The sequence below is a fragment of the Cannabis sativa genome, chromosome 5 (assembly GCF_029168945.1).
Source record: "Cannabis sativa cultivar Pink pepper isolate KNU-18-1 chromosome 5, ASM2916894v1, whole genome shotgun sequence".
NCBI classification, from domain to species: domain Eukaryota; kingdom Viridiplantae; phylum Streptophyta; class Magnoliopsida; order Rosales; family Cannabaceae; genus Cannabis; species Cannabis sativa.
Window position 1 is genome coordinate 2698131 of NC_083605.1, and position 20290 is coordinate 2718420.

General features: G+C 29.8%; 2 protein-coding genes across 4 annotated transcripts; one reads left to right on the forward strand and one right to left on the reverse strand.

Annotated features, from left to right (window-relative positions):
- Nucleotides 1–230: 230 nt before the first annotated feature.
- Nucleotides 231–4548, forward strand: LOC115716688 (uncharacterized). Of its 3 annotated transcripts, none has more exons than XM_061115236.1 (9): nt 231–352; nt 668–1002; nt 1054–1158; nt 1758–1844; nt 2172–2220; nt 2370–2466; nt 3490–3542; nt 3653–3715; nt 3904–4548. In XM_061115236.1, exons 2-9 carry the CDS (start codon nt 686–688, stop codon nt 4195–4197), a joined length of 1065 nt encoding a protein of 354 aa, XP_060971219.1. In that variant the 5' UTR covers nt 231–352; nt 668–685; the 3' UTR covers nt 4198–4548. The 3 variants fall into 3 exon arrangements, with proteins under 3 accessions (XP_060971219.1, XP_060971220.1, XP_030501402.2); XM_061115237.1 differs by having other exon boundaries at nt 668–948; XM_030645542.2 differs by having other exon boundaries at nt 668–1158.
- Nucleotides 4549–10231: 5683 nt separating this feature from the next.
- LOC115715884 (myrcene synthase, chloroplastic) lies at nt 10232–15457 on the reverse strand. Its single transcript, XM_030644559.2, has 7 exons — nt 15179–15457; nt 14222–14489; nt 13327–13753; nt 12566–12784; nt 11828–11966; nt 11134–11385; nt 10232–10768 (listed from the first exon to the last, which is right to left on the reverse strand). Exons 1-7 carry the CDS (start codon nt 15419–15421, stop codon nt 10472–10474), a joined length of 1845 nt encoding a protein of 614 aa, XP_030500419.2. The 5' UTR covers nt 15422–15457; the 3' UTR covers nt 10232–10471.
- Between the last annotated feature and the right edge of the window lie 4833 nt (nt 15458–20290).

The following is a 20290-nucleotide window of genomic DNA, read 5'->3' on the forward strand; positions in this document are numbered from 1 at the left end:
AAATCAAAATTTCCTTTTCGTTATTTGATATGTGGATTAGTACATGGATTTTGGTAAAAATATAAAAAAATTATTTTAAAGTGTAAAAATTAAAAAATTCTATTTTATTATTCTTGATGATAATTAATTATTTATTTTAGTTTGATTGATGTTTTTAATAATAATGATAATAATAAATAAATAGTATTTTAATTTACTTAAAAAACAAATAAAAAATAAAAATAGAATTTTAATGAATGCCCTCCCAATTTTATTTGAGTTTTGTGTGAGCACATATCATATCTGCAAGTAACACTAAACGAAAGATCTCACTCTCCTTCTTCACCTCTTTCACTCTCCGCTCCAATCCAAGGTATCTCTCTCTCTCTTTCTTCTCTTTTCAATCTCTCTATATGTACATATATACATATATGTTTGTATCTTTCTGAAATTCTATCGAAGTTTTGAGCTTTCTATTTCCTTTTAGGGTTTTGATGAGCAAGTAGACACGTTATTAGGGTGAAATAAGTACAAACCAAGCTTTTGGGTCTGACTATTTTCGAGTTATTTAGTACAAGATTTTATCAAGTTTCAGTCTTTTGAGGTTATTTTCTGTTATGTTTATTGTTACTGAACAATACCCATTTTTTTTAAATGCTCACTGTTCATTCTTTGTAATCTTAATTAGAGGGTATTATCAGTATCAATGGAGGTGCAATCGAATGATGATGATATGCTTCAAAAGCCACTAAGTCCCCCCATTGATACTCATCAAAATGATGATATGATGCAAAAGCCACCAAGTCCTCCCTCCATTGATACTAATCAAAATCAGGATATGCTGGAAAAGCCACCAAGTCCCCCCATTGATACTCATCAAAATCAGGATATGCTGCTAAAGCCACCAAGTCCCCCAATTGATACCCATCAAAATGATGATATGCTGCAAAAGCCACCAAGTCCTCCCCCCATTGTTACTCATCAAAATCAGGATATGCTGCAAAAGCCACCAAGTCCTCCCCCCATTGATACCCATCAAAATGAAGATATGCTGCAAAAGCCACCAAGTTCCTTCATTGATACCCATCAAAATGAAGATATGCTGCAAAAGCCACCAAGTCCCTTCATTGATACCCATCAAGATCAGGATACTGTGGTTCCTGATGTGCTGAATCATAGGTACAAACATATGCTTTTTTTTAGCTATCTTAATCCTTAACTTGACACAACACTCACAACAATGCTGTATCCATGGGAGTTGTTTAATTTAAGTTGCTAGTGTTTATGTTTTTAATCTTTTCTATCTCAAATGGTTGGAAATGTTATGAAATGTTATTTCATTGATTTTATAAAGGCGTGTTTGGAAGTCACTAGGTAGTAATTACACAGTCTAGCAATTACCTTCAATTACATCCAAATTTAATTACACTATGATTTTCCAAACGTACCCTATATTTTAAACTACAATAGTTAGTAATTATACAAGAATATAATATTCTTTAGTACGTAATATCTACGAGAATTGAAGAATGTAATTGCATAGCCAAACAAACATGTCAAAATGTGTAATTACCTCTAATCACACCCAAATCCAATTCCACCTGGCTTTCCAAACACGCCCTTTAGGGTAAGTGAAAGTTCTGCATTTGTAATTGAAACGTCAGGGCAAGATTCATAACCATTTTATATCTTTTGGTTAGGCAGTTTTTTTTTTGCTTATTCAAACATATTTTGAAAACTTTCATATTAATGGAGTTGTGTTTTTCTTGATATTTCAGAGAGGAAGAAGAGCCACCGAAGCTTGAGATTACTAAAAATGAAGCTAGAGCCATACTTGAAGTTATTGCATCCACTGGGAAGTTCTGGTATGTTTATATCTAGACCTTGGAACTGGTGACTTGCTCATATGTTTTTAGTGTTCTGAGTTTTTTGTATGCTTAGTAATCTTCTTTTTCTATCTGGAGAAGGCAACCCGAAATATGTAGATTGCGACTTTAGCCTTTTCTTCCAGAAGAACTAAACTCTTTTAATTGCTTTGTTAAGCAGTATGATAACTGTTGTTGAAACAACCAAAGATAAATTTTAGAATTTGCCTAATATTTTGGAAGTCGTTGCTAATTTATTGTTTTGCATTGAAGCCATATAATATATTGCTGTTATAACATCTTCTTGCTTCATATTTGTTATTTTAGGCATGAGTGGGACAAGTTAAAGGCTACCTTATCCTTTCAGCTGAAGCAGGTATGGGGAGGTATGGCGGCATGTGGGTCTTTTGTTCGTAGTTTATATGTAATGAATAAGTGTATAGCTAATGTGTCTTTTCACCTCTAACCATCCAAGCGGATTTTTTCTTTTCTTTTTAATTTTCCCCTTTTCTATAATTTATGAAGGTTTTGTTGGAGTATCCTGAGGCGAAAATGACAATTGAAGAGCAAAATGCTTCTCTAAGAGAAACATTCACCGAGCTGGTAAAAAGGTTGGATGAAGGTATTTCATTTCCTTAATCTGTATTTTTGTTCATTTTGATGTTGTTTAAAGAGTCTTATATAGTTTTAGCTTTCAAGTTTCAACTGGAATATATGAACTGACATTACAAAATGAAGAGTGATTCTTGCCACTTGGTCCCCAATTTGTCAACCTTTGAAATCTTTCTTGACCTTGCTGTATGTTTTTCTTTTTCGTTTCTGATATTAATAGAATTGTATAAATCATATATCCGAGATGTTATCTCAAATGATCAGACATGTGATTTGTTCTTACCAAGTCTAAGGTTCGATTATGTTGTGATTGTAAACACCCCCTCCACAAATGAGCTCTTTAAGGAATTGATGATAAGACCCAAACTGATCGAACAGTAACAAACAGTAGAGAAAGAGCAATAGAGAAACAAACCAGAACCAGCACTGTAGTAACAGTAAGGGCCCTGTCGAACCATGATTTCGAGAATAATCTCAATTCTTGCATAACTTCCTTCTTTCCTTACTATCTCACTCGGAAACCCACTCTCAATACAATGACTCGTGTACCCTTTTTTATTTAATGTCTTATACCATATTCTACTATCTTGGGGTCTAATCTTACGTTACCAGCCGCCCTAATTTAACCTCATCATCAAGGTGAAGTGCATTGGAACTAAAGAGGGAGTCCCGAAATGTGATGGTGTGTCCTTTGTCAAAAAACCAATCGACCAAATGGAGGCTTGTAGTGACTGAATGTTTGGGAATCTGTGATACCATATTCTACTATCTTGGGGCTCTAACAATTGATGATCAAGCTTTCTTAATGACCATTACCAATACATTAAATAACATGAAAAAGAGAGTTGTTGGAGTATCATTTCTTTCCTATAATGTGAAATTGAAAGTGGTTCTTGTCTTTGTTTCAAAACACTGTTATGTTCTAAGCAACATTAAATTCAAATTGCCATATTATTTCTTAATCATTTTTGTTATATCGCAAAGGCCTTTTTGTGTGAATAACAAATTGTATGTATGTTTTCTACATTTTCAGCTCTCCATAGCTTTGATCAAGGTCCCCCATTTACTCTTCAGAGGCTGTGTGAGGTACACTTGCTTTGTTTAATGTGTTGCAAATTAACTTGACAAAACACTATCTTTTAATGGATTTTGTTCAAAGCAAGTATGATTTTGATTTTTCTATTTCAACTCATCAGATCCTCTTGAATGCCCGGGGCATTTATCCGAATCTCTCCAAGCTTGCACTAGCACTCGAAAAGGTACTTTGGTTTAACATCTGACATTCATTAACTTTTCTTGTTAAACTACATAGATTCACTTAATATGTTATTATCTTATTGTAATTTGTGTTAGGTATAATGTTTTCGAAAAATAAAAAATAAATCTTTCCCGGATGTTGAATAATCATGTCATTAGTTTGTACTTGGGCGATTTTTCGGTTGTGTAGAATCTCCTAGTGACATCTATGCTTACAATCTCCACCGATCCATATCCTCAACCAAAGGCGATATTGATAGAGCCAATCGAACCAGAAAAGGCTAGTGAAGAACCACCGAAAATGGAATCTGATTCTACTGCTGCTGCCCCACAAAATGGGGTAGAAGACTCGAGTGGTGATAAAGATGAAGTAATGACAGAGGTAGATGAAGCTGATACAGTTGACAACATGACCATCGACATGGAAGCCTTGGAGAGTTTTGTTGAATCTACCGAAACAAACACCGCACCCCCGAACTCATAATTCTTAGTTTCCATTACTCTGGCTCGAATATTTTATTAATTCTAGGCGCTTAACGATCGGTACAGCAATACAAGGTATTCATATAAGATGGCAAATTTTTTATGGATATTTATTTCTTCTATGGCCATCTACTTGTACAATTCAAGTTCATTAACTTGAGGAGGATCCATTTGGTTTCCTTAAAACATTTTTTATTTTGTGTTAATTTTTAACAATTAGTTTTGCGTTTTATGTAACTATATATATATATATATATCTCTATGTTTAGAGGCTATATATAAAGCTAAAATCTTGGTGTTGAGGAGATATGATTTTAGAAGTTTCAAACTTGTGAAGCAAGTAAATTTGCAATCTTCTTTTCATGTATAAATAGTTTGACTCTATGAAACATCACATGGAAGCATAGCCTTTCCAATTGTGTCCTACATTGATAAAAGAAGAGGGAGTTGATCACTTTATAAGGCTAAGGAACTACTTTCTTTGTTGCCAATAATTACACCATATAATGAAATTTTTAATTTTTTTTACTTTATATTGTGGGATAGAATTTTTTTTTTCAAAAATACTGTGTAAGTTTTATACTGTGAACTGTGTTAAGTTTTCATTGTTGTTTTACAGTTATTTTTTAGTTGTTTTACTGTTGTTTTTAGTTGTTCTCTTATGTGTTCTATTTTTGTTTTATAAAAACACAATATTTTTGAAAAGATTTTTGTGTGACAGTATTTTTATAAAAGCTAACTCAAATTTTAGTATTTTTATAAATTTTCCATTATTTTGAGGTAAAACTTCTTTAGACTTGTGAAATGAATCTTGATGATAATCGCACTCCAAACCTTATTTAACGATATACATTATTTGAGTGAAGGTTGGTTGGAGCACATAAATATGCCTATATTTTATGGCAAATTTAATCACAAAATAGCATATTAAGTAAAATAATTCAAACTATTACACAATTAATTTAGATATTTTTTATTTAAATTATAAATTCCCTTCAATCAAAGCAAATTTAAATTTGACTTTTTTTTTAAAATTTTTTTTATTCAAATTCATATAAATAAGGATTACAAGTGGCTTATAAATAATCGATCAAACAAGTATGGAATGCAAGAAATTGAAAAATAAATGAAGAAATATCAAATTGCATTAGTTCATCATAAGGATTCAAGACATCCAATTAACAGTTCAAAAAATAAAATTAGTTCATAGTATTCATTCTAAACACAGAAATTCATAGACATACATAAAAATTCAAGATGAGATGAAAGAAAAACTAAAGAGTAGCCTCCAATGGTGTTCTCCCAAGTCCAGTCGTCTTCCACACCCTCCAAAATCTCAAAAATTCTAGCCTCTTTCGTGTTTGTACGATTTTGTAATTTTTTCCTTTTTAAACGAAGAATGCCACTCTTCCAAAAATTGCATAAACTCTTCATCTAACACTTAAAATTGCAAAGAAAAGAAAAACAAGTGTAACAATGAAAGATAAAAACTATTAAAATGGCGCAAAATAGACTTAACATAGCAGTATGGATGTCCATAGAGATGCATTTAGATACTGATATCTATTATCTAGTGATGCTAGGGGGAATTGAATAGTATGAATTAATACTACCAATATCAATATGACTAAAATACTAGAATTGGGTTCGTATTGTGGTTAATTATACTATAGATACGAACGTTCACATCTCAGTTTACCACTAGATGCAATTATTGATTTATGGTAACTGAGTGTATGGGTGCTCAATTACAAGTCAATTATTTATGTTTCTATATGTATATTTTTCTTGCTAAGTATGTTAACTTAGAGTTGCTTTGCAATGTGCAGGTAAAGAGAAAGCGGAAGCAAAACAGTAATGAGTCGAGGGTTCTGGTGAAAATTTTACATACCTGGTCGTATAGATCTGCAGGTTTGAGATGTATGGGAGATCAACTAGCACAACTTTTGTTTTGTCGCTAGATGACTATTTTGAGATTCAATATAGTATGTGTATCTTGCAAATAAATAACGGGATCCCGGATAATAAATATTTAACGAAATTTCTTTTCAAGAAATTAACTTTTAATTTAAAATCTTTTTAATTAGTAAATGTTAACACAATAATTAGAAATCACGTAACGTGCCTTACAATAATAAAATAAAATTTTGAATTTTTATGATTTTTTTTGTGAAGGGAGGGGGGAGAGAATATTTTTATGTTTAATTTAGCTATGTCAAAAATATTTAACTCAAGTTTAATCTTTTTTTTTTATCTCTTTCGATCGATAAAAACAACCCTAGTCCATATAATATGAAAATAATATATATATTTTTTTAATTATATAACAAAATTAAGCATAAATTTTCTTAATAGTACCTATATTTACGAGTAATATATATTAATAATGCATCTATATATTGATTAGCAATTGAATACAATAGTTTGAGATGAAATCTTCTCCATTGCTTTGCCTTTCATTTATGAGAAATGGTAAATTAAAGCCACCAACTAGCATAATCTATAAGGTGTTATTTTGCTATTGGTGCAATTAAGTATGAAGTCCCACATAATTTAATTTAGTAACTTTTTTATAAAATATTGCTAACTATTTTACAAGACATCACCTTAAAATAGTGTTAGGCGCCACTAGTGCCTAATAATATTGTTCTTTGTTTATCTATATGTTTAAGAGAGATTGTCGTCTTACATCACCTAGAGGTGACACTTTACGATTGACTAGCAATACTTCATAAAAATTATTACATTAAAATATATGGGACCTAATATTTTTTTAATCCAAATTGAAGGGGATCACGTGGTACAGATCCCTTTCCCACCCCTTCAGTACCTTAGACAATTCTGGGAACTATGAGCTAGCTATCAGGGCCTTATACATCACCCTCCTTAATTGAGACATTGGTATGTACTTTGAGGATTCCCATTTCATTAACGATGGTACTGCCACAGCAAACTAGCCTCCCAAAAGACCAAGCATAATCTCTCTCATTAGAAGATGTACTGGGATTTGAACCCTTGACTTAAGAAAAGAAGGATGCCAGTAAATGCATGCATCTCTACCACTACACCACATAACACATGGTTATATAAAAGATTCAATACTTAATTATACTAATAACAATATCACATCATGAAATGTACTAAATACTATTTTATTTTTAATACGAGTTAAATTATTATTTTAATGAAATTGTCGTGTTATGTGTGTTGTCTAAATAAAGGTTGGAGCTTTTCTTATAATAATAATAATAATAATAATAATAATAGAGTTGTGCAGTAGATATTTTAATGATAAGTTATATTAATGGCCACTTGATTGATTTATTTTAGATTCATACACACGTAAAGATCCATCAAAATTTCTATTAGTAGACAAATTTATTATATATTAATGCCCTTTTTTATCCATATTCAAAAAGGGAAAACAAATCCCACCAAGATATAATATTGTAAAATAATCTTCAAAAATGACATAAGATCTTTTCTTTTTGAAAAACAACAAAAACACTTGAAAAAGATATTGTATACCACTAACCCATGCACCGACAGAACCACATGATTCATGAGTATTCACTCTTCTTCATACCATTATTTAATCATATAATTACATGACCAATATGAAGTAAAAGGATATAATAAAAGAAATATGGATTTTATTATTATTATTATATTTTACAAAGTACCACTAAAAAAAATAACTTTTAGTAACAATCTTTTAATCATAATTAATATAAAAATTTTATGACTAAATGTAACTTTAGTTACAAAAAGTTACTTGTGACTAAAACACAGTATTTAGATACAAGTTGTCGCTAATTTAGTTTTAGTCGCAACACGTATTGTAACGTTCTCGCTTAAAGTCTCCATTGGGCCCTTACACCCACGGAATGATGACTCTTATACATGAGTACATCACTTTGGCTGCTTCATGAAATGACGACTGACCCTACAAACCAACACGAGTGTTTCCAGCATACTTTTTCCTCACTCGCACGCTTCTTGGGAAAACTTCTCAGGAAGTCACCCATCTTTTACCCCAGGTCAAGCACGCTTAGCTGTGGAGTTCTTTCGTGATGTGCTACCGAAAGACAAGATGCATCTTATTGATATAGGTAGTACCAATCAATCCATTTAAGCCCTCTTCAACTGTGTAGTCCCATTCCTACACAGTCTCAGACATCACACATGACCTTCCCCATGCAATGTGAGATTGTACAACTCTCGGTCTTTTCCTTTCGAATCACGGGGCTTTGACTGTCACAATCATCCCTTTTTAGGGGTTCAACGTTGTCGTCGACCACCCTTTTGGCTGAGTCAAGGCTTTGATACCATTTGTAACGTCCTTGCTTCAAGCCTCCATTGGGCCCTTACACCCATGGAATGATGGCTCTTATACACGAGTACGTCATTTTGGCTGCTTCATGGAATGACGAATGACCCTACAAACCAACACGAGTATTTTCAGTGTGCTTTGTCTTCACTTGCACGCTTCTTGGGAAAACTTCCCAGGAGGTCACCCATCTTGAAATCACCACAAGTTAAGCACGCTTAACCGTGGAGTTCTTTCGTGATGGGCTACTGAAAAATAAGATGCACCTTGTTGATATAGGTAGTACCAATCAATCCATTTAAGCCCTCTTCAACTATGTAGTCCCATACATAGTCTCAGAATCATCACACATGACCTTCCCTAGCGATGTGGGATTGTACAGCTCCCAATCTTTCTCCTTAGGATCACGGGGCTCTGACTAGCTATCACATGTATTGTGATTAAAAATGTAACCTCCTCGCTTCAAGCCTCTATTGGGCCATTACACCCACAGAATAATGACTCTTATACACGAGTACGCCACTCTGGCTGCTTCTTGGATTGATGACTGATCCTTCAGACCAACACGAGTGTTTCTAGCGTGCTTTGTCCTCACTTGCACGCTTCTTGAGAAAACTTCCTAGGAGGTCACCCATCCTGAAATTATCCTAGGTCAAGCACGCTTAACTGTAGAGTTTTCGTGATAGGCTACCGAAAAACAAGATGCACTTTGTTGATATAAGTAGTACCAATCAATCCATTTAAGCCTTTTCAACTATGTAGTCCCATACATATACAGTCTCAGAATCATCCCACTTGACCTTCCCCAGGCAATGTGGGATTGCACAACTTACTCGGTATTTCCCCTTATGAATCACGAGACTACTGACTGTCACAATCACCCCCCTTACGGGATCCGACGTCCTCGTCGACCACACTTTCGGCTAGGTCAAGGCTCTGATACCATTTGTAACGTCCTCGCTTCAAGCCTCCATACTGAAACCTTAATAATTAATTTAGTAATTCTTGAAAAAATTAACCAATACTAAATGAAAAGAAAATTAACCAATTTTTTTTTCTATTCTTATTATTATTTTTTTTTATATATATTTTCATTCTTATTCCTAATAATTGTTTTCATTTATTCTTATCAAACATAGCCCTTAATAATTGTTTTTTTTTTCTCCTAATTCTACCAAAAGTTTAGCACTAGGAATAGGATTATATTCTAAAAGGGATATTTACAAACACGTGGGATTTTTGTTTTTATATTTTTTTTATTTATTTTAGTGTTAAGACTTAGGGGGCGCACATTGCAGGGCTGGAAACATGTGTCCAGGCTATCAACGCGCGCCCCTATATGTCACTAATTTTTTTTAGTATGTATAACATATCTTTATTGACATGCATTGTGGAATTCATTTTTTTTTAACATCCATTAATGCAGGACTCTAACGAGTGTCACTAATAATTAAAATTTTACTAGTGAAATTTTAAGCCAACAAATAACACTCAAAACAATATCACTTGATTGATTTTTTTAGATTCATAGTGAACATCTTTTTTTATTATTACATTTTATCCATTATTATGAAAAAAGGGAAAAAAAATTAATCCCACTAAGATATAATAATATTTTAAATCTTCAAAAGTGTCATTAGATGTTTTTACTATTAGAATAAAACTATACAAAAACATTTGAAAGAAATAACAATTCATGTCCCCACAAAAACACATGATTCATGAAAATTCCTCATACAATATAACTAATATATAATAATAATATAATAAAAGAAAATCAAGTAATTCAGAAATACAATTGATTGAGAATTTATGAATAATGATACATAGTTATTTTTCACCACAAATCAACAAAATAATTAAGTTTTAAAACTTTAATACTTAAAATTTTACATAAAATTTATTTAAATAGTACTATTCCTTGTACTTATTATAAAACTAATAATTAAGAAGGAATATGATTAATTATCAATTCTGAAATTCTTTGTTTTGATAAACTATCCTGAGAAGCATGTCCATCTCCATATTGATATATAAATTGTGATATTCTAGCAAGATTTTTACAATTTTGAAGAAATTGTTTTGAGAAAGGAGAGTCCATATTTTCATCTTCATTATTTATTTCCTTCCATAATTCACTTATTAGAAACTTCATATGATCTCGAGCTTCATCTTCAGAAACACCTGTATCGTTCATGTAACATTGAATTGATTTCGGAATATCACCTCTTTTCATTTCATCCTACACAGTAAATAATTAAGAGAAAGTAACTAATTAAATAAATAAATATATTAGGATATGTAATTTAGTTACGAGAGATTAATTACTTGTAATAAATTTTTGAAAAATTTTGAATAATCAGTTTAAGTCAAAATCATAATTTCAACCAGTGTATATACTTTTGTACAAGTGTATAAATTTCGAAGCAATACAAGTGCGATGAGCTGCTTGAATATTGATTTTGATATCTTAAATTATTTAAAACTTCTTGAAAATTTACTTAACATCTAAAAATACTAAAATACCTATAAATAGTGATTTAAATATCAATCAATATCCCATTTTTTTTTTCTATATATGTATATATTTGGTGAGAATTAACTTACATTCGATGTTCCTAGATCATCTGTAAGTCGTAGAATCATGGATGCGTGGTAAATTATGGGTGGATAACCTAATTCCAGTAATTTTATGGCATCTTTTGTAACAGGATTTGTAAGAGAGAAATAAGCATCCATAAGAATAATCGGTCCTGATACCGAAATCCATGCATTGTTAATGTATTCTTCGAATGTTGGTTTGTATCCACTGTGAAACCATTTTGCCTCTTGTAATTGATGTTTACAGAAATCTACCCACTGCATGCATGCATTACGTGAACATAATGTTAATTTTTCACAAAAAAAATATTGAAGAAAAAAAATACATAATTAATTAATAAATAAATATATGTATATAGCATCAATTAATCAATGTGTATTGTATTTATATTACATATTTTATTTTAAAAATATAATTATTATCTCAAAAATAGTTTTCAAAGAAAGTACATGTATTTCACATGCCTATTAAAAAATATACACAAGTGTAATAATGCATGCTAACATGATTTCGATATAAAATATTATTTATAATTTTTTTAAAATTTACACATTCTATAAAAAATTAAGTTATAATTTATCGGATACTAAAAAAACAAAGAACATCACTATAATAATTTGTCAGGACAATTATTGTAAAAATTTCTATATGACAAAAATCTTTGTAGAGAAGGAAAAGAAAAAATTCATACAAACATACCGTCCTCTTAAGGAATTTAACGTTGAGGAAATTTTGGTCTCCTAACACATCGAAAGCCATTTCGTTTATGGTATTGTGTAAAAGAAAGAAAGGCATCCTCATATATTCTGGTAAATCATCCATTGCTTTCACATCCCATCTACAAAACCGATTTAATTTTTGTAACAAAAAACATCATTATTATATGAATTACATATGAATTCACGATATCGTTATCTACATCTATACTTTAGTATTTTTGGTATATAAAAAGTTATAACTCTTTCGGATTATAATGTAGTTATATGAGATTTCCCATAAATTTTTTCAAAAAATTTCGAATAATTTAGAATATATCAAGTATCAAGATATTAATTCAAATAGTTTTGTATAATATATCAAAATAAGCAGAAAAATAACAACGTGTTGTTTGAATTCTGATTTTGCTATCTTAAATTATCTAAAATTTTATAAAAACATTTGCGGGACATCCTCAATGCGTAACTATAGTAAAATTTACACGAAAAATTTGATAAAAATTACAAAAATATGTAGTCAATATAATTTTTTATTTTTATTTTTACTCTTTGAACATTTTTATCTACAATTCAGTAAACATAATAAATCGTTTTTCTTTTGTTGTTTTATAGTTTATAAATTTATAGTAATTGTGATTTTTTTTTTTTTGTCGAGTAAAATGTATTAAATACTAAAAATAATCAATATCAAATAGTATTTGTATATACATATATATATTACCTCTCAACAGCATTAGTGAAAAGCTCTAATTCCTCCAATGTTCCATAGACATCATATATATCATCAATTGTTGTTATTAGAACATATAATCTTCCAGACATTCTTCTATAATAGCTTTGTTCTGGCTCACATGCTATTCCCACAGTCCATAAGAAACACTCCATTAATCTATCTCTAAAGAAATCCATTTTCTCTCCAAGTTTTGTATGGCTCCACCACCTTTGACATACACACATATATATACATAAATAAACATATATATATATATATATATTGACATCAATACTAAAAAAGGGATTTCCTGATCGTACAATAGAGAAGTTTTACTATGAGTCTTAAAATCGACGCCTATACCACCGACGCAAAACGTGATGGAAAAGGCACTAGGTCTTATCATCATGTTATATACTCTATAGATACTAGTTAACAAATTTAATAATCTATAATCCAATATTGATAAATATTGATAATTTTATTAGCGATAATTTTTATTATTAGTCGCTCTAAACTGTTATTAGGTGCGACTTTTTGTTTCTTAATATAATAAAGTAATAACTATTAGGAGCAACAAAGTTAATTGTTGTTAAATAATAATAAAGATTAACTCCTAATAATTAGTCTCCTAATAAATTTTAGAAGCGACTTTTTTCGCTCCTAATTTTTTAGTAATTTTTTGTAGTGGCTATCCATTTATTCATTAAAATTGATGTGAACTAATTAATTTGATTTATAAAAAATATTTAAGATCATAATTAATTTACCTTGAGAGATGTTTTAGATCTTCTTGATATATGGATTGTACCATGTTGTAATCCAATTTGGCAAATTCAAGCAAAGTAGAATTCATGTTATGATTTTTTTCATATAAATCAATGAACCACCTTGCTTCTGATCTTGTTATTCTCCAATAAAGTGGAAGCTCCAAGGCATGATTCACTAATAATAACATATTATTATCATCATCATAATCATTGACTAATAATGATGGTTTGTTTCGCTCCATCGTCATAGTTGCTACGTAATTTTCGAGACATTCGATTGAGGAAACCCTAGCTTCTTCCAAAATACTTTCACTTTTTTTGCCATAGAATGAAGCTTCGTATAAAGCCAATACTCCAATTATATCTTCGCCACTCGTTCTTGCCTTGAACTTGCTTGTAATCTCATCCTTAAACACATTGAAAATTTCTGCAATGATAAATTATCATTAATTAATAATATTATAGATCGAACTCTGTTTAATTAAACCGTCGATTGAATCATTGGTTGAAATATGGATATTTATTATTTTATTAGAGTACTCACATCGTATGTTTTAAAATAGCGATTCTTAAAAATATTTGAAAAGCTAAACTTAAAAAAAAATTACATTGGATGCTCTAAAGTTTTTCTTCTCAGTTAAAAATTTCTTTAGAATTTAATATATTCATGTTCTATATATTTATAGATCTTATTTATTGTTTTAAATATATTTTATTAATTATTTTAGATTTTAAAATTTTCTTTAATATGGGAATATCTAATGATGTATTATTTTCAAGAAGTTGAAGTATATTTTTATGATGTATTTTAAAATATAAAATATAAAAAAACTGATGAGAGTGCTCTTATAATTACAATAAAACGAAACATGCAATTCATAACGAAATACATTACCTTGAGATACATCATAACCATGATGGCGTAGAAGCCTGAATTCGAGAGCTGTGGCGTACAAATTATAATTAGGGTTATCGATAATATTACCGGAGTACTTTTCATTTAAAATAGTGTTTATTTCAGTCTCGAAACGGTAAGATAATCCAAGTCTTTGCAATGCATCAATAAACTCAAGTTGAGCTAAAGAGTTAGATTTCATCTCAACTAACAATATCTCTTTCACATTTGCCTCTAGCTCATTCAATCTACTTGTACATGCTTCTCCCTGTATAAATAGAATTACCATGTAAATATAAGATTATTTTACATATCATATATATACAAATAAAATATTTTTAGGGGAATTACTCCATATACTATTTTTTTTAGTTTTTTTTTTTTTTTTTAAATTTACGGTTTAAGTTTCTAAAGTGGTTGCAGCGTTAGTTGCAATAGGAATTTCTGTACGATTTTTTGTTGCAATTTAAGTTGCAGCGCCAGTTGCAATAAGAGTTTTTATGTAGAATTCCGTAAAAATGTAAAAAAAACTTTTTTCAAGTGTAAAAATAAAAAAACCCATATTTTTAATGGGTAAAACTCATTACTATAAATAAAATTAACTATAAATATTCAATTTTAATCTAATCAAAAATAATAAAAGAGAAATTTAAATTTCTATACTTAATTAAAGAAAATATAAAAAAATATCCTCTTTTACACTACTATATCAAAAATATATTTATATACTTAAGTCAAATTAAGATTTTTTTTATTATTTTTTTATCGATCTCTTTTTATTTCTTTTAACCGATCGATGGAACAATTCCAACTCACATAATGTAAATCTGAGATATTTTTTTTTTAATTAGATAGAAACATTAAGCATAAAAATTCAAATTTTCCTAATAATATCCATTAAGAGTGCACTTATATATATAACAAAAATAATTAAGAAAAAAAAACAAAATTAATTACCTTATATTGGCTTGATGAAAGAGATTGAATGTAATCAAAAGACCAAATGGGAGGTTCATAATTGGCTGATCTTCTATGAATATGATTATCAAATATAGTAGTATTATTAGTAATATTTGTACTATTGACCATAGTACATTGGATGGGGTAGCAAGCACTTGATAATCTACTTGCTCTTGCTAATTTTGTAGTACTAAGGATTAATGAAAGTGGAGAAAATTGATGAACTCCCAAGCAAAACATTATTATAATTTTGGCTTAGTTACAATTTGGGATATGAGAATTTTGTGTGTTGCTTGGTTTGTTTTTATACATAGAAACTTGATTGAAGATGTATTAAATTATTTGTAAAATAAACCAGACATACCAATACACCATTGATTATTATATAAAATAATTAAAATAAAATACATATAAATAAAACCCACATGGCCAAATATTATTCTCTCTTTTGGAATGAAATCTCTCCACCACTACATCTCTCCTAATCGCTATGAAATGATATTTTGGCTTAAACTTTAATATGGAACACTTCTTAATGGGTATTACCCATGAATGGTTACTAAAATATCAAACTATCGAATTTTGATCTAATAACGAATAATGAAATCATAAATTTAAATTTCTATGCTTAATTTAACTACTTAATTAAAAAAAAATCAAAAAATATCTCTTTTTACACTATATCAAAAATATGTTCATACAAAAATATTTAACTCAAACTCAACTTTTTCTTGCTTAAAAACTTTTTTTTTTTACCGATGGAACAATCTCAGTCCATATGATATAAAAATGAGAGATTTTTTTAATTAAATAGAAAAATTAAGCATAAAAACTTAAAATTTTCTAATTTTACCCATTCATGAGTAATATCCATTACGATTACGAGTGCACCCATATATATATAAATAGGACAATATTCTAGTTTATAATTAACCTAAGAGTTATTTTGTTACATTTATTACCTGTTTTTGGATAAAGAGTGTACCAAAATTGTCCATCCATTATTTTAAGATAAATGCTAAAAAATATTAGTGATACTTAATATTATTTAATATGTTATATCGTTATTAGTACAATTAAATATAGAGTTCATATAATTTGATATAATAATTATTATGAAATATTGTTATACAAATTGTAAGACGCCATCTTTAGATGATGCTAAGTATTATTGGTGCTTTATAACAATACGTTTATTTTTTAGCTTTTATTTTTATTTTTGATGGAAGCAATATACAATTATTTTAACAATTGAATTCATGCTAAACAATTATTTTAATAAAATTGTTGTGTTATGTATGTCGTGTCTAAATAGAGTTTTGCAGTTTTTACGCACTATAAAAACAGTTACATTAAATATAAATTTTTTATGATTAAATGTGATTTTTAGTCACAAATAAAAACTGTTTATGATTAAAATATAATATTTAGATATAAATTATTATTAGTTACAATATAAGAATAATGATTTATAATTACTCACAATTTTTTTATATTCAATCATACATTTTATTGTGATTAAGTAAGATTTTTAATAGTGACCAAAAAAAAAAAAACTCAATCAGGTAGTAATGATGTTTGGATGCAATATAATTTTCTGAGTTATCAATTTTCATTTTTTTTTTGCAGCTTTTCAAATAAATAAATGATAAATAAAAATGTTTTGCAGTATAGATATTTAAATGATTAGTTATATTAATAATTTAATATGGCCACTTGATTTATTTTAGATTCATACATAGGTAAGCATCCATTAAATTTTCTATTATTAGAAATTTTTAAATGTTGTAACTAATCTTCAAAAATCCCATCAACATATAATACTGTAAAAAATCTTCAAAAATGTCATAAGATTTTTTCCTTTTTGAAAAAAGCAACAAAAATACGTACAATAATATATAATACCACTAATTAACCCATGCACTCACAAGACCACGTGATTCATGCATTCACACCTCATATTAGTGTTGTAAGTTTGTGCAAAATGGGCTGTGCGTGCTGTGCTACGAAAAAATATAAATCGTGCCGTGTCGTGCTAACATTTTTAAAAGGTAGGTATTATATTTGAAATTCGGCTATTCATTAGAAGCTGATATGTGCAACACTAATTATAAATTATGGTTCCTATATTGTGACTAAAAGGTTCGTGACTAAAAATATTAGTCACAAAAATTACACTATTTTTAGTTACAATATTTATTGTGACTAAAACTAAATTAGTGACAACTTGTAACTAAATATTATATTTTACTATTTTAGTCACAAGTAATATAATTTGTCGTGACTAAAGTCACATTTAGTCACAAAAAAATTACATTGTGACTAAAAAGTTGTCACTAAAAGTAATAGTTTTTTATAGTGGTGTCCTACAAAAAGAATACGAATCAGCTCAAAGAATATAATAATTGAGTTCTATTATTAAATGCGGTTTAATTAACTTGTTCCAATTAAATAAAGTTGATAGAAATATTCAAACTCGCTGACTACGTAAGCATATGCGAGATAAGAATTAATAATAACTATTAACAGATATAATTTACGAGACGATTTGTCCACCTCGGGATAAACATAGTATATAATAAAAACGTACAAGACGAGATATCAATGAGTTTACAACTCATTGGCCCACATATCTCTACGCGTGGAAGATAACTACATTCATCCATCTCGCTCTATCTGAAACGGAGTTGTCACCTCGCGAATAACTTTACGATATGATGAAGAACACGGGAAGAAGAAGCATATAGCATTTTTTTCTATAAAGACAGGATGACTCACATTTAGAGAGAAATAACCTTCTTAGTCAACATAACCGTTCAAGGATAAATACAAAAGAGTAGTTGGATAGTTATTAGATATTATCCCATAAAAATGAAACGTGGAGAATGTCCATGTTTCATGAACAGTTGTAAATGAATAAATCCCAATAAAAACAACTGTCATCCTATACATCTATGAATAGGGACAGAATTTATGAAAAAAGGAACGACAACTTGAGAGAAAAAAACTATTATTTATAATTATTGAGAATTGTACTCTATATCCAACAAATATCTTGAATAAGAAGGACTCGTGGAGTATATAAATTTTAACTGCAAAATCACGTAAAATATTTGGAGTTCATTTATTATTATTATTATTATTATTATTATTATTATTATTATTATTATTATTATTATTATTATTATTAAATTCTGTAGTAAATTTATTACGTAAAATACTATATATTTAGTTAACAAAAATTTGCGTTAACAGTAGGCTTGGCATGACTCGTAAATCTGATATTTCTGTACCTTGTTCATGCCGACCAGAATTTCTGAACCAGCCCAGTCCGTTTTCATATTCAGGCTTAAATTTATACTTTACTTTTTCATATAATTACCAAATTATATTTATATTATAACTTTAGTTATATTTATATAACAATAATATTTTATAAATAATCATATAAAAAAATTAACTTTAATAATTATTCTTTTTTCCTAATTCTACCAAAAAAGAATTATATTTTAAAAGATAAATATTTTAAACAGTTTATTTTATGGACGTATAAAATAAAAAAGATACGAGCGCAATAAATTATTTGAAAAACGTTATTTTTTGTAAGTTAAATTATTTCAATTTTTTTATAAATTTGTAAAATATTTTAAGTAATACATTTTCACATATATATAAATTAAAATTATCAAACCTATCAAACCAATAATTGTTAAGGATTGTGAAATACTCTGTTATTTACAGAGTTTTGGTGAAGAAGAAAGCAGTGGAGAGAAGATGGAAAGAGAGAAAGAAACTGGAATGAAATGAATTGCTCAATCAAACTAGATTGGCCTTAGCTTTATTTATACTGGTGTAAATACAAGAAGAAAGAAAAGAAACAGAAATTGGTTATACAAAACCGTTACAGATAGTTGAGCTAAATATGACACATAAGCAAAACAGTTTTAACTGTGGTCTTCTTCTTGTATTTCAACATCCCCCCTCAAGTTGTACATGTCTGAAACATGTGTCAACTTGTTCCTAAAATGCAGAAAAGGTGTGGCAGCCAATGGTTTAGTAAAAATGTCGGCAATCTGGTGTGACGTATCAACATATCGAACATCTAATTCTTGGGCAATAACCTTGTCTCGGACAAAATGGAGATCCACTTCAATGTGTTTTGTACGAGCATGAAAGACCGGATTTGAGGCAAGAGAGCCAGCCCCCAAATTATCACACCAGAGAATAGGGCAGTGCTGAAAAGGAATTCCAACTTCTTTGAGCACAGATTGAATCCAAACAAGTTCGGTGGTGGCAAGAGCTAAAGCTCGATACTCGGATTCAGTGCTACTTCGAGCCACAACAGTTTGTTTCTTCGAACACCAGCTCACCAAGTTGCCACCAAAGTAAATGCAATATCCAGATGTAGACTTGCGGTCATCGTAGCAACCAGCCCAATCAGCGTCAGTAAATCCTTGAAGATCAAGTGTTTTGGCAGGGGCAAAATGGAGTCCTTCATGAAGTGTGCCAGAGAGATATCTTAGGATTCTCTTGCAAGCACTCCAATGATCTGATGTGGGCGCTTGCTGAAATTGACTCAGACGATTTACAGCAAACGCAATGTCGGGCCTAGTCATTGTGAGATATTGAAGTGCACCCAAGACACTTCTGTACATTGTTGGATTTTTCATAGGAGTACCAGTATGTTGAGACAGCTTTGTGGTGGAGCACATAGGTGTTGGTTGAGACTTAGAGTCATTCATTTGAGTGGAATTTAACAGATCCTTTGTATACTTATGTTGAGTTAAGTATAGGTGGCTGCCATCACGAATGACCTCAAAACCTAGGAAATAGCTTACTGGACCTAGGATTTTGAGAGCAAACTTGGATTGAAGTGTGGAGATGACATGTTGAACCTGATGCTGATCGTGGCCAGTGATTAATATATCATCCACATACACAAGTATTAACAGAAGTTTACCATTAGTGTTGCTGAAAAAGAGACTTGAGTCAGCTTTGCTGTTGGAAAATCCCCATTGTTGTAATGATTGTTTGAGTTTATCAAACCATGCCCTTGGAGCCTGCTTTAGACCATAGATAGCCTTATTGAGTTTGCATACATGGTTGGGG

Excerpts from the sequence above, each read along its gene's own strand:
- LOC115715884 (XM_030644559.2), bottom strand. The coding sequence starts at position 15,421 with ATGTTTTGCTTGGGAGTTCATCAATTTTCTCCACTTTCATTAATCCTT. Across the intron at positions 13,754-14,221 it reads TGGTTATGATGTATCTCAAG|AAATTTTCAATGTGTTTAAG; the intron begins GTAATGTATTTC and ends TTATCATTGCAG. Across the intron at positions 11,967-12,565 it reads TTCACTAATGCTGTTGAGAG|ATGGGATGTGAAAGCAATGG; the intron begins GTAATATATATA and ends TCGGTTTTGTAG.
- LOC115716688 (XM_030645542.2), top strand. The coding sequence starts at position 686 with ATGGAGGTGCAATCGAATGATGATGATATGCTTCAAAAGCCACTAAGT. Across the intron at positions 3,543-3,652 it reads CTCTTCAGAGGCTGTGTGAG|ATCCTCTTGAATGCCCGGGG; the intron begins GTACACTTGCTT and ends TCAACTCATCAG. Across the intron at positions 3,716-3,903 it reads TTGCACTAGCACTCGAAAAG|AATCTCCTAGTGACATCTAT; the intron begins GTACTTTGGTTT and ends TCGGTTGTGTAG.